At 40.6% G+C, this 15,177-nt stretch overlaps 1 protein-coding gene across 3 annotated transcripts in view; it reads left to right on the top strand.

Annotated features, from left to right (window-relative positions):
• The window catches only part of ZCCHC17 (zinc finger CCHC-type containing 17), a 63,928-nt gene that overhangs the window by 42,205 nt on the left and 6,546 nt on the right, over positions 1-15,177 (top strand). For 2 of the 3 annotated variants that reach the window (XM_041767293.1, XM_041767290.1), the window contains exons 6-7: positions 1,497-1,597; positions 3,347-3,489. In XM_041767293.1, coding sequence (XP_041623227.1) covers positions 1,497-1,597; positions 3,347-3,489 — 244 coding nt within the window. Of the gene's footprint in view, positions 1-1,496; positions 1,598-3,346; positions 3,490-11,629; positions 11,664-15,177 lie in introns of all 3 variants that reach the window. The other variant, XM_041767291.1, reaches the window with a different exon arrangement.

Below are 15,177 nucleotides of genomic sequence, written 5' to 3'. Positions count from 1 at the left end.
AGTACCTGCTCTGTGCAGGTACCGTGTATTATAGTAAAGGTCAAAGAAAAAGCCATGACAGCTGGGGTGCTTAGGCTCTGCTTTTGGCAGGAGTGTAACTGGTAAACACACTACAGAAAACTGGTAGCAGTGTCTGTGACAGCTAATGCTCTACAACCCATTATACTGTTCTACTCCTACTTTGAACTAGGCATTTCCCACCATATGCATATGTATATGTTCACTGAAAGACATGCTAGGAAGTTCACAGAAGAAGCACTGTTCATAGTAGAAACTACTCAGATCAATGGCAAAATATTTTATGGCAGTGAAAATCAGTGATCCACAACTACACAACAGTATGGATGGATCTCATAAACAAGTGAAAGAAGCCAGACACAGAAGGTCCATACTCTATGATTCTATTGATACAATTCACAAAAACTGATATAACTAATCTCTGCTGTTAGAAGTCAACATAGTGGTTACCCTTGGGGGAGGCCTGATGACTAGAGGGGCCTTGGAGATGCTGGCAATGTTCTGTTTCCTATCTGAGTGATGGTTTCCTGGGTATGTCTAAATTATGAAAACCACAGTGCCTAGGTGGCTCGGTCAATTAAGAGTCTGCCTTCAGCTCAGGTCGTGATTCCAGGGTTCTGGGATCAAGTCCTGCATCGGACTCCCTGCTCAGGAGAGGAGTCTGCTTCCCCTTTGTCCCTCCCCCTGTCTTGTGCTTGTTCTCTTGCTCTCTCTCACAAAAAAAAATAAAATCTTTAAAATCTTTAAAAAACAAATTGTTAAAACCAATCAAGCTATATGTTTATGAACACTTTTCTGTACGTATATTATACTTTAGTAATAAGTTTAGAATTTTTAAGAAATGCTACAGGATTGTGAACAAATAGGCAAATTCTGGCTGAGGGGCTCAGGAGAAGGCTTGGTAGAAAAGGAGAGGTGGTGACTGAACTGAACCTTGAAATGTTTGGGGGTGGTGAGGTGGGAGGAAAGAGGGGAAGCAGCATTTCAGAGAGAGGGAACTGTGCAAGCAAAGGCAGTGAACCATTTGGAGAAGCTCAACTAGTCCTGTTTGCTAGAGCATCTCGTGCAAGTAAGGTTGGGGCTGGAGAAGCAGGTTAGAGACAGACTGTGCAAGGCCTTGAGTACCAAAGTAAGGAATTTGGACTTGGTATTCTAGGAAGTCTTTGAAGGTCTCTTAAACCTGACATCATCAGGATTACAGGGGGCTTAGCGAGGGGAGTAATTGTATCTTCATACTCTGTGCATTGGTGAGATGAAGTCGTCTCATTCATGATTATTAATTCAGAGCCTGTCCTGAATGAAATAATGTGTTTCAAGTTGCTGCTTTCACTGTTTGTCTCCCCATGCAGGACGCTTTTCCTTCTTTCTTCGCTCTACCTGCCAAAGACAGAACAAAAACCCAGCATACAGCATTACCTTCTAGTATCTCTGGCCATATCTCTTGAGAGGGCCAACAGTTGGTATCTTTTTCATTACAGGCAAGAAGAGAGGCGGCGGCGGTCCTTCCAGGATTACACTGGGCAGAAGATCACCCTCGAGGCTGTCCTGAACACCACCTGCAAGAAGTGTGGCTGTAAAGGTAAGGTGAAGCCTCTGCCATGCCAGTCCTTCCTCCCTGTGATGGACCTTTACTATGTGGGGGAGGCCACCTGGTTTGGGTGTGGCTCACCCTGCTTTTTAGTCAAATGATGGCCTCACCTACTCATGCTGTAACTCCTGCTAGGCTCTTAGCAGAGTTCATTCCCTTTCTGTGTCCTCTTCTGAATGCTGGATACTCTACTGTCACCCTGCTTCCCCTCTTCACTATTGATGTCCTGTGTGGGCAGGATCCCCATGTACTATGTCAGGAAGAGTGAGAGTGTTGGATTATGGTTAACACTCCAAAATTTTTATCTCTAAGGACCATTACTATTCTGCTGCAAAACTGAAGTGACTTGGAAATATGTTCCTCAAGGATCCAAGTTAAACTCTTTCTTGCTTCTCTTTGTCTCTTTAACTTCAGACTTCTGAATACAGTAGCCTTTTAGTAATAAAGAACACAGCCTAGCTGCCTGCTCAGGTTTCTTCTGGTCTTACTCAGGTGTTCAAGAGTGCTCTCAGCCTGACTTCTCACTGGAGCTATCATGAGAGGGGTTGCCAGCGTCTCATTTTCAGAGTGACCTCAATTTGTCACACCTCCCTTGCCTTGCATTTACCCTGCTCTCTTGATTTTTCTACAACAGTTGGTAGCATATTTGTGCCCTGATTGATGTTGTGGGGATTAAGCCCCTACTAACCACTAATGTAGAGGGAGGAAGGGAAAAATAAAATTGAAAGAATTCCCCTCAGGGGAATCGTGGGAACATTCCAGATATTTGGAAAACTGTATGCTGTATTCCCCTTCCAGGCATCATCCAGCTTCTGGATTCAGAGTTGCAAAGCCGTTTACACATAGCTTTATGATGATCTCATGGGATTGTCTGTGCCCCTGAAACAGGGTCTGTGCAAGCTTAGACAAAACCAGCTTTGTAGCAGCTGTTCAATGGCCCCTTGATAGCACTAAAAGCACAGGGAGGGTGAGGTCCTCTTACCTTCAGCTTATGTCTACCAGGTACCACATGAGGCAGAGAAGCATAATGAGAGATGGACTTTGGCCTAGTCAGCAAAGGTCAGGCCCGAGGTGGTTGGTTTTGGTGCAGCTGGAAGAGCTCAGAGCAGGGAGGCACGAGACTTGGCGTAAGTTTTAGCTCTGCTGCTCTCTTTGTGACCTTGAGCTACTTCTCTGCTCTGGGCCTTTATATCTTCTGCACATGCAGTGTTGGATTTGATGATCTCTAAGGCGCTTGCCAGATCTGACAGTCTGAATGTTGAGTGCCCCTAGGCGACTGCCTGTCTCTCAGTGTGTTAGCTTGGATGTGAATGCCGCCTTCTTGCCAGCTGCCTAAGAGCTATATTCCTGTAGTGCTTGGCCTGCCACTTGGCTCCCTCTGCTAAGCATTCTGCTCTCTGGAGCAGCCTTTCGATGTCAGGAGTGAGTTCCAAACAGATCTTTAAAAATTACTAAGCCCCATTGCTAATGGAAGGCAGCACAAGCCTGCTTCTTCTGCCATTTCCAGAGCGGTGCCAGTATTTCCCACAGCTCTAGGACCAGCTGCTGGTCTGGCTGTGGTTGAGTGGGCAATGCCATCTTGAGGAGACAGAAAATCTGTTCTGAATCCAGCAGCTGCTCTGAATGAACTCAGTAATATTTCCTCAACCAGCTAGCCCCTCTCAGGAGCCTCTGGGGAAGATCCACCTGCTAAGAGAGGCTGCTTCTCCCCTCCCTACCTTTTCTACCTCTCTTCTGCAGGCCACTTTGCAAAGGATTGTTTTATGCAACCAGGAGGGACCAAGTATTCTCTGATACCGGATGAGGAAGAGAAGGAAGAGGCAAAGTCAGCAGAGTTTGAGAAGCCTGACCCCACAAGGAATTCTTCTAGAAAAAGAAAGAAGGTGAGTGCTGTCTTGCTTTTACTTACCATATTTTTTTGAGTTTTGAAATAAAGATGTACTTTTTGCAGAAATTTTTAGGAATCCTGAAAAACATAATAGGATCTCCTGTAATCTTTCCACCAAAGAGACTTCTTACAGTACTTTTGGTACGTACCCATCTTTTTTCGAGGTAATAATATGTAGATAGCTACATCTCCATTTAGATACAAAATTATGGTCGTACTATGGTCTAGTTTATATTTTATTTTTTTCATCGTACTTATCAAAATCATCTTCTATTTTTAAGTGTTCAAAAACTTGATTTAAGAACAACATAAGATATTCTACCCTATGGCTGTATGATGGTTTATTTACTAATTTTTCTATGGTTGGATATTTTTATTACTTCCAACCTAAATCTTTTGCCATATTTCTTACTGTTTTCTTTGGATAAATCCCTAAATAAGATTACTGAGTTGGGGCTTTAAGGCTTTTGATTCATTTTATCAAATTGTCTTTCCAGAAAGTACTTATCTGTGCCCAGGGGTGGATAAGAGTGCCTGTCTCTCGGAGTCCTATGTAGTACTAACAACAGAACAATTCATAAAACAGACATTATTGTGGTGCAATAAAAGACAGGGCATTTGTCACATGCCACCCAGAGAGGGAACAGAAGAAAAGTATGCTGTAGTTTGGTCAGGAAATGGTTATTTTCATATTGTGTAGTATTTCTATTAATGTCCAGTTATTTGGCTTCTATTTTGTTTTGTTTTTTTCAGTGCTTTAACAGTCTTTTGTTGAGTGGTCTTTTTATTCCAGGTAGCACAAGCGTGGGAATACAAAAATTGTGATCAGGTCCTTGCCCTCAGTGGGCATTCCCTATAAATGAAGTAATGCTTCATTACTATAATGTGTTCAAAAACTTGAAAAGCAGTTTACACATAGTTTCATTACTATAATGAATCATTACTTCATTTATAGGTGAGAAAAAGGCCCATTGTACCATTATAAGAATTAGCCAAGTATATGAATAATACTTTATTGATCTGTATATTCTTTCCCTGGGTGACCTCCTAAGATGTTAACTGCCTCGATGACTCCCACATCCCTAACTAGTATCCCATGGGTACCTGAGACTTTGGCTCAGAGTCCATCAGACTCAGAGGCCCTCTGTGCTACAAACCACCTGTGTCACTTTGGGCCCTCCTCACTTCAGTTTCTTAATTTTCAAAGTAGAATTGTTGTAGTCTTTGATGACAGTGTGCCTTGTGAGGGGACGTCTCATTCCCCAAGATAGATAGAAAGCACTGACAAGTTAATTGCTTAACTAATGTTGGCTATCAGGACTACCATTCTTTCTTCTGTAACCCTCCTCCTAACACACACACACACACACACACACACACACACACCACTATAAAAACAATATCAAGACCTTTGTTTCTATCCTTCTATATTGTATTATTTGTTTTAATGACAATAACCTGTCAGAAGGAAACCAGCATGTCATTTATTTTCCTCTGCTTTCCATTCCACATCTAGTCACCATCCCATACCCAGTCTTACTGGTGGTACCATCTAAGTATTCTTTTCTTCTCCTTCCTCCCACTCCCCCTACTCTGTGTTGTACTCCCTCCCATCTCTCATTCAACAGACTGTTGAACTAGCCCTGGGACATTTTATTTGCCCTTCACCTCTTAGTTCCAAGCCCTGAGGTTGAGTCTAGGCATCTGATTTTTTTTTTTTTTTTATAGCATCTCCTTCATCTCACTGCTTGATTCTCTGCATTATTATGATTTTTTACCCTCTGCTTTAACTCTGAATGTTGAGGTGCTCCAGGGCTGTTTTGTTACTCCCTTCTATTCTCTAACCATCTCCTCTCTAGGTAATCTCATCCTGTCCTATGGTTTTGAATACTACTTACATGCTAATAATCCCCAAATTAAGTATTCATATCCTTATTTTTGTCCAAATCTGTAATTCTATTGCTGACTTTTTCTTTGACACTTCAAATTTAGATATCCAACTGCCTATTTGACATCTTCATCTAATTATCAAGTTGCATCAAGCTTAACACACCCCAGAACTCTTTAATTTTTCTTCCCAAAGCTGCTCTTTCCACATTTTGCCCTATCTTAGTAAGTAGGTGATCATTTACTGAGTTACTCAAGCCAAAATCTATAGGCTTTGGGTTTGGTGTAACTGTTGTTTTTTTTAAATTGTGGTAAAATATCCATAACATAAATTAAGTAATCTGTACACCCAGTGTAGGGCTCAAACTCATGGTCCCAAGATCAGGAGTCATGTGCTCTTCTAACTGAGCCAGCCAGGTGTCTACCATCTTAATCATTCTTTTTTTATTTATTTATTTTTTCATTCTTTTTTTAAATATTTATTTTACTTTAGATAGGGAGTGCTCATGCATGCATGTATGGGAGGGGCAGAAGGAGGGAATCTCAAGCAGACTCCCTGCTGGGCCTGGAGCCTAATACAGGGCTCGATCTTACTACCCATCAGGACCTGAGCTGAAATCAAGAGTTGAACTCCTGACCACCTGAGCCTGTGAGGCACTCACCATCTTAACCTTTGTGTGTGTGTGTGTGTGTGTGTGTGTGTGTGAGAGATTTATTTATTTATTTAGAGAGAAAACTCATGAATGGGAGGGGCAGAGGGAGAGAGAATATCAAGCAGACTCCATGCTGAGGGCAGAGCCCCATAAGGGGCTTGATCTCACAACCCTGAGATTGTGACCTGAGCCGAAACCAAAAGTCGATGCTTAACCTACTGCACCACCCAGGTGCCCCTTAACCATTTTTAAGTGTGCAATTCTTTGGCATTAAATGAATTTAGATTGTTGTGTAATTGTCACCACCATCCATCTCCAGAATTCTTCATTTTGCAAAACTGAAGCTGTCCCCATTATACACTATCTACTCGTTCTCCTTCCCTGGCATCTGGGAACCACCATTCTACCATCAACTGAGAAAAGGAGGCAAAACTGAAAAAGAACAAAGGTCTTTATTTGGGATCTCAGAATTGTAATTCGGGGACCACGGATTTGCCTCACTCATTTAGGGAAAGCCAGGGGTTTTTTTGAGAGAAAAGGAAAGGGGTAGTTCCATAAGTTAGATGAAGAAAAGAAGACAGAACCCTCCTAGTTTGGTGCTGAGTGGCTGAGCCACTTCTGATTCCTATCTTCTCGATTATTTTATCAGTGCTGTCAAGTAAAACTGTCGCTGGTATGTAATAATTTCACTGTCCTCATGTGATCCGCATACCAGTTGCTCTATTGAAATGTTATGAGCAACTGTTTGTACAGCACTTCCTGCTGCTTTTTTTTTTTCTTCAAGATTTTATTTATTTATTCATGAGAGACAGAGAGAGAGAGAGAGGCAGAGACATAGGCAGAGGAAGAAGCAGGTTCCAGGCAGGAAGCCTGATGTGGGACTCGATCCCGGGTCTCCAGGATCATGCCCTGGGCCGAAGGCAGGTGCTAAACCGCTGGAGCCATCCAGGGATTCCCGCACTTCCTGCTTCTGTCTCTGTTCAAGAGTCCGTCAGTTTGGAAAGGAAAATGGAATCTTTTATGTCTAGAAACTTTAGACAATTCCACATGACTTTCTGTCTCTATGATTTAGACTCCTTAGGTACCTCCTATAAGTGGAATAACACGTTCGTCTTTTTGTGACTGGCTTATTTGACTTCGTAAAGTGTACTGAGGAGTCATCCATGTTATTGCATGGGTATCTTCCTTCCCTTGTGAGACTGAGTAATAGTTTGCTATGTGCACACACTACATTTGCTTATCCATTCATGTGTTCACCTTGGGTTCCTTCCACCTTTTGGCTATAGTAATTAATGCCATTATGAGCATAGTTGTACAAATGTTTCAAAACCTACTTTCGATTCCTTTGGGTATATACCCAGAATTGGAGTTGCAGGGTTATGTGGTAATTCTGTTCTGATTTTTTTTTTTTTTTTTTTTGAGGAAACACTGTACTGTGTGTTTCATAGTGACTACATCATTTCACACTCCTGTCAGTAGTGCACAAGGATTCCATTAGGGTGTAGGGTTTGGCGATTGTTATTTAGGTAAAAGTGGATGATGGTATTGTTCAGTTAGTTGTTCAGTTCTTCTGTGTCTTTTCTCATTTTTTTTTTTTTAAACTTTTTTTTTTTATTTTTTTTTTATTTTTTTTATTTTTTTATTTATTTATGATAGTCACAGAGAGAGAGAGAGAGGCAGAGACACAGGCAGAGGGAGAAGCAGGCTCCATGCACCGGGAGCCCGACGTGGGATTCGATCCCGGGTCTCCAGGATCACGCCCTGGGCCAAAGGCAGGCGCCAAACCGCTGCGCCACCCAGGGATCCCTCTTTTCTCATTTTTAAAAAAATTTCCAAGAGAGGGTTGTTAAGATCCAATCAGACCACGTGTCTTCCTATTTAAAATCCTTCAGTGATTTTCCACTGTACTTAAAATAAAATCCAAACTGCCTCCTGTGAAAACAAACTGTCTAACCCCACCAACTACTGCTTTTAGCAGGCAGTAAATTATATCTAGCCAAAGCATTGTTTTGTCTTTTTTATATATTTATTTTTATCATTATCTTCTACTTAAAGCATGGGATGTAGGCTTTCTGTTTATAGTTGTTGTTATAAAGTTCCCTTTTAAGTAAAACTTTTTTTTTAAGTAAAACTTCTTAAAGTAAAAAGAAATCAAATTTTAAGAAAAATTTTAAGAGGTGCTTGGGTGGCTCAGTTAGTTAAGCATTGACTCTTGATTTTAGCTCAAGTCATGATCTCATGGTCCTGGGACTGAGCCCTGTGTCAGGTTCCTCAGTCAGTGGGGAGTCTGCTCTAGATTCTTTCTCCCTCTCCTTCTGCCCCTCCCCCTGTGTATGTTCTCTTTCTCAAAATATATACATAAGTCTAAAAAAAATTTTAAGTAAAAAGTTAGCAGTTGTAAACACATGGAATAAAATTGTGGCAATATAGGAATGATTGGCATGTGGAAAACACTGATTTAGAATAGTGGGGATATTATTTTAGTTTGGTACTATTCTCCTCTGAACCAAAGAAATATAAATTTACAAAAGCCCCTACCTACTTTAAGCACTGCTTCCAGAGACCTCTGCAAACCTTCAGCATTGCCAGATTTAGACCAGCTCCCTCCCAGAGGCAGCGCCAGACCCATCCTGCAGTAGATTGCTTATTTTTGAACACAGAGCTTGGACATACTTTTACTTTTCATGCTAATGTTTCTAGAGCCTTCTTCGTAGAGGTCTGAGGACTTGATTTAAAGAGGGAAAAGGAGGGATCCCTGGGTGGCGCAACGGTTTGGCGCCTGCCTTTGGCCCAGGGCGCGATCCTGGAGACCTGGGATCGAATCCCACATAGGACTCCCGGTGCATGGAGCCTGCTTCTCCCTCTGCCTGTGTCTCTGCCTCTCTCTGTGACTATCGTAAATAAATAAAAATTAAAAAAAAAAAAATAAAGAGGGAAAAGGAAAGTTTCCACTATTTATAACCTCATTATTGAAATGTACAAAAGAGAGGTAACCCATAACCACACTACTTTACCAGGATCTGTTCTGTTGGGACACGTATTTTCTACCAGCTGTTTTCAGATGCAGTTTTACCTAGATGCAATAAAAATCTATGTATGTTTTTCTCCTATTTTTTTTACTTTGTCTTAAGCATCTTTCCATTTTTGCCACCATCTTATAATGCTCATTTGTAGTGCTAGATAGTATTATGTCAGGTGGTTACAGAGGGATTTGGGGAGGTAGTAGAGTTAAGAACCTGACTGTGTGACATATTGCCCAGGTTCTGATCTCAGCTCAGCCACCTCCTCGCTGTGGAACTTAGTCTAATTACTAACTTCTCTGAATCTGTTTCCCTATTTGTAAAATAGGAATCATAAGCATCCACCTCATAAGGTTGTTAGGATGAGGATGCATATAAAACTCTGAGCACCGGGGTGACATACAGTACAGCCAGTGCATGTCAGCTACGAGGGGCTGATGCTTAAAAACAGAGGCTTCGTGGTCAGAGACTGGGTCCGAGTAGACCCTAGGTTCAAGAAGTTTGTTATATAGTCTAGATACCAATCCTTGATTAGATACCTGACTTCTTGCAAATATTTTCTTCCATTCTGTGAATTGCCTTACTCTGTTGATAGTGTCCTGTTTGTTTGTTTTTTTTTTTTTAAGATTTTATTTATTTATTCATGAGAGACACAGAGAGAGGGAGGCAGAGACACAGGCAGAGGGAGAAGCAGGCCCCATGCAGGGGACCCCAACGTGGGACTCAATCCCGGGTCTCCAGGATCAGGTCCAGGGCTGAAGGTGGCGCTAAACCTCTGAGCCACTTGGGCTAGTGTCCTGTGTTTTTTGGTTTTTTTTTTTAAAGATTTATTTATTTGTTTGTTTGTTTATTATTTATTTATGATAGAGAGAGAGAGAGAGAGGCAGAGACACAGGAGGAGGGAGAAGCAGGCTCCATGCTGAGAGCCCTACGTGGGACTTGATCTCGGGACTCCAGGATCGCGTCCTGGGCCAAAGGCAGGCGCCAAACCGCTGAGCCACCCAGGGATCCCCGTAGTGTCCTGTTTTTTTTTTTTTTTTTTTTTTTTTTTTTTTTTTTTTTTTAGTGTCCTGTTTTTATTCCAGATTTACATTTTTAAAAAATACACTGAAATTTACCATGTTAGCCACTTTTAAGTGGCTTTGCCCAGTAGTGTTAAGTACATTCTTGTGATTGTGTGTTTTGATGCACAAAAATGTTAATTTTGTTGAAGTCCAACTTACCTATTTTTTCCTATGTTTCCTATGCTTTCAACGTCATACTCAAGAAACCATTGTCAAATGCAATGTCATGAATCTTTCACTCTCTGTTTTCTTCTAAGAGTTTTATAGTTTTGTTTGTTTGTTTTTGTTAAAGAGTTTATTATTTATTCATGAGAGACAGAGAGAGAGAGGCAGAGACATAGAGGGAGAAGCAAGCTTCCTCTGGGGAGCCTGATACAGGACTCAATCCTGGGACCATGGGATCATGATCTGAGCCAAAGGCAGACGCTCAGCCATTGAGCCACCCAGGTGTCCCGGACTTTATAGTTTTAACTCGTACATTTAGGTCTTTGATCCATTTTGAGGTGTTTTGTTTTGTTTTTTGTATATGATGTGGCTCCAACTTCATTTTTATTCATTTATTTATTTTTTGCATGTGATTCTATAGTTTTCCCAGTACCAGTTTTTTAAAAGAACTGTCCTTTCCCTACTTACTGGTCTTGCGGCATTGTTGAAATCATTTAATGATGATATATGTGAGGGTTTAGTTCTGGCTGTCTATTCCATTGGTCTGTACATCTGTGTTTCTGCTCATACCACACTATTTTGATTACTCTACCTTTGTAGTAAGTTTTAGAATCAGAAAATATCAGTCCCCTAACTTTGTTCTTCTTTTTCAAGATTATTTTGATTATTTGTGGCCCCTTGAGATTCCAGATGAATTTTAGGATGGATTTTTAAAAATTTCTACAAAAAATACTATTGGGATTTTGATAGGATTGCCTCAGGTCTATGGATTACTTTGTGTGGTATTGACGTCTTAACTATATTAGTCTCCCAATCCACGAACATGGATATTTTTCCATTTATTTGTGTTTTTCTTAATTTCTTCCATCAGTGTTTGTTTTGTTTTAATTATTTTTGGACATTTTTTTTTCTTTTTCTTTTGTGGGTTTAGTGTTTTGGGTTTTTTTAAAGATTTTATTTATTTGAGAGACAGAGAGAGAGGGCACAGGTTGAGGAGAAGGGCAGAGGCACAGGGAGAAGCAGCCTCCTCACTGAACAGGAAGCTTTATGTGGGGCTCCATCCCAGGACCCCAGGGTCATGATCCGAGCTGAAGGCAGACGCTTAACCATCTGAGCCACTGGCGCCAACAGTGTTTTGTAGTGTTCAGTGTACAAGTTTTTTTGCCTCCTTGGTTAAGTTTATTCTTTTTGATGCTTTGTCAGTGGAATTATTTTCTTTATTTTCTCTTTGGATTGCTCATTGTTAGTGTATAGAAATGCAACTGATTTGGGGGTGTTGATTTTGTATCCTGCAATTTTGCTGAATTCACTTATCAATTCTAACAATTGTTTTATGGAATTTTTAGGATTTTCTGCATTTAGGATCATGTCTACAAACAGGTAATTTGACTTTTTAATAGAGCTAGATATTTAACAGCGATTCTATTTATTTATATGTTCCAAAGATTGTTCATTCTCTTTTAACCTTTTTAGTGAGTAAACGATATTTTAGATTCAGATTCAGATTCCTAAAGTAGTTCTGTGGATATTTCACTTCTGGTTCTTAGTTAGTTTGCACTGCTTAATGCATCTGGTGCAATTAGTTATTGTTTTATTTCTATTTTTTAAAAAAATATTTATTCATTAGAGACACAGAGAGAGAGGCAGAAACATAGGCAGAGGGAGAAGCAGGCTCCCTGTGGGGAGCCTGATGTGGGACTCAGTCCCAGGGCCCCGGGATCACGACCTGAGCCGAAGAAAGTTAGGCATCAACCACTGAGTCACCCAGGTGCCCCAATTATTGCTTTATTTCTAAAGCTGTTTTGAACTATGTATTTCCTTTCACCAGAACAATTACTGAGGGTCTGCTAGATATGAGGCTTTTTCTGAGCTGCTTAGTCAACCTGTTATCCTACCTCCCCATTGCTCTTTACTTAGAGGAATGGTCTGATGAACCATGGCAGCAATAATCATACCTTATTATGTCCTAAAGTACCTTTGTGTATTTGAACTTCTAACTCATGAATTGTCTTTGATTGAAAAGTGCTCTAGGGAGTTGAAACATTTAAAACATCTCCCTTGATTTTCCCACCCCGTTTCTACCAAGATCACATCTAGCATCATTGTCTTTTCTCCTCATTGTTAATCCCTTCTGATCTTTTATGCTTTATATTTGTGTAGTGCTGACAGTTTATAAACTATCTTCATATTTTTAAATTTTGTTTTGTATATACTTGTATACACTCCTGTGAAGTAGCCAGAATAGGTTATTATTCTACTTTACACATTAGGAAAATGGAGAGGAAGAGAAATGGTCTTACCTAAAGCTACACAACTACCAGAGATAGAGCTAAAATAAGAACTCAGGCTTCAGATTGCTAACCTTGTGTTCTTTTCTGTGCTTAAACCATTAATTCATTTAGTGCTCCAATTATTTACTCAGCAAATATATATTGAGTGCCTCATACATATCTATTGTGCATTGTAGGTACTTGATTTATCAGGACTCATGATATGATCACCTTTTTGCCAGTTTTCTGCATTGCCAGCTACCCTTAGTGACCATTTGATGTTATCTATTGATATATTTCTTTTTTTTCTGTGGATCTATTTCTGTTCACAACCATAAATAAAGATTCCATAAATAAAGATCCTCCTGTTTCCTTTTACCCTCTAAATCTTTTTTTTAAATAATTTTTAAAAATTTCCTTAAGTAATCTCTGAGACCAATGTGGGGCTGAAACTCTTGACCCAAGATCAAGCGTCACATGCTCCTCCAACTGTCCTCTGAATCTTTGATTCCAACAAGAGATTAGTTTTTTCTTACCAATGGGAACTTGTACTTGAAATGGGTGTTTTGGGATATGTGAGAGTAGGTAGATTCAGATACCTGTTCCAGAACTAATTGGCTCTGGGAACTATAAGTGGAACTGAGTAGGTTCATTTGAAGGGAAATGCCTTCAGCAGTCCATGTTGCCAAATAAATTAGTGGGTAGCAGAAATGTCTAGTGTGTGGAAGGCCTATGTATGTGATAGGCCAGTCACATGAATTAAAGGTTATACACAACACCTATAACACTCAAGCAACTAATATCATGAGGAGAAAGATGAACACCCAGTCTATTTTTTGGGGGGGGGAAAGACAGACATCCACTCCAAGGGGGTTATTAGATCACATAGAAATCCATCGACAGGGAATGAAGTGTGGTTGGGCCCCTCAGAAAGAACTGGAACCAGAAAGTCAGAAACGGGCTACTGGGTTTCCACTTCTGGTTCTTTATTAGACTGCTTCATTGTCCCACTTCTTTTTGCAGTCTAGTGAAGAGAATGTCTAATGTAAAGCTGCTTTTTTTTTTTTTTTAATTTAAAGATTTTTATTTATCTGAAAGAGAGAGTATATAAGCGGGGCAGGCCAGAAGGGGAAGGAAAAATAATCTGAAACAGACTCTGCACTGAGCACAGAGCCCAATGTGGGACTCAATCCCAGGACCATGAGATCATGATCTGAGCTGAAACCAAGATGCTTAACTGACTGAGCCACCCAGGCACCCCTAATATAAAGCTTCTAAGACTGGAGAAGGTAGTACGTATGTTGGGAAACCCAGGAAATGGCCCAGGACAAAGAAAGGATGTCACCTGTTCCACATAATGTCTAGCACATAATAGGCTTGCACCAGCTGTCTTTGAAGAGACAGTGTCCATAACACTCATTGAGATCCTTCATTCATTGAGACCCGCCCTCAATTTGGATCCTTCACTCATTGAGACGCGCCCTCAATTTGGAGAGTGACAGAGACTGACTTCTGTTACTACTGATAGGTAATAATGAAAAGAACAGAGGCAGGATCATGGGATCCTCATAGCCCTGAGGCCCCCACCTCTTTTTATCAAACATACATGTATTGAATGCACGTATTGTCCAGACATCAAGTATGCCTTGGTCTGGTCCTATATACCCATTCAATATCATGACAGTTTTTGTCCAAGTGTCTGAAAATTGTAAGTCATTTTTATTGGGCATAATTAGAACAAGAAGAAACTGTGTGTTGAAAATGGAAGTGGGATATGAAGTGGTTGGTAAAATAGGAATAGAGATTTTTGTAGTGAAGCCCTGGGTAATCTTTCTTTGAGTCTGTGGTCTGTACACTGCTGGCTTCTTTCACTTATCGTATGCCATCATGGATCTTTCTGAATCAGTGCTATTTATGAGAAAGCATGTGCATTGAGGATTGGGCTGCCTACTAATTATAGTGATATATAGCTATACTTAATCCAGAATATAATTTTCTTCTAATGTGGCTACTATAATTACTCTTTGCTGTACTATATATATAAAAGGACAGATACAGGAATGTCATCCCTTGGCTGCAGCGCTGGCTTTATTATCTTGTCCAGAGAACTTCCTCAGGTGCCTGTCTGAGAGAGAGATTGTCAGACCTGGGCCCGTTCTGATAGAAAACAGAGTTGTTCAGGGTAGTCTGCTCAAAAGCCTTGCATAATTCCCCTTCTATGGAATAAAGTCTGAGTTCCTTGAAAACTCTCCACAATCTCTCCCAACTTCCCAGCATCCTCTTTGACCAGTTCCTTCCTACACACAACTCTTCTTTAACCTTATTCATTAAAAGAGCATCTATGTGCCAAGCTCTGTTCTAGTCACTGCAGGTAGTGAACTCAGTAGTGAATAAAACAGGTAAAGTCCCTATCTTCATGGCACTTACACTCTAATGTGGGTCACAGGCAATCAACTGGTAAGCAAATACAAAATAATACAATACGCCAATTAGTGATAAGTGCTATGGGGAAAAATGAATTTGATTATGAGAGCTACAGAGTGCTGGAATGAAAGTAGAGGGGAGATAGAATGGTGAGGGCAGGCCTTTCTCAAAGCGTCATTGGGATGGATATTTGGAGGAAG

This window comes from Vulpes lagopus, chromosome 8 (genome assembly GCF_018345385.1).
Source record: "Vulpes lagopus strain Blue_001 chromosome 8, ASM1834538v1, whole genome shotgun sequence".
In the NCBI taxonomy this organism is placed as follows: domain Eukaryota; kingdom Metazoa; phylum Chordata; class Mammalia; order Carnivora; family Canidae; genus Vulpes; species Vulpes lagopus.
The sequence above is the reverse complement of the archived record's forward strand: the minus strand, read 5'-3'. Positions and strand labels throughout refer to the sequence as shown.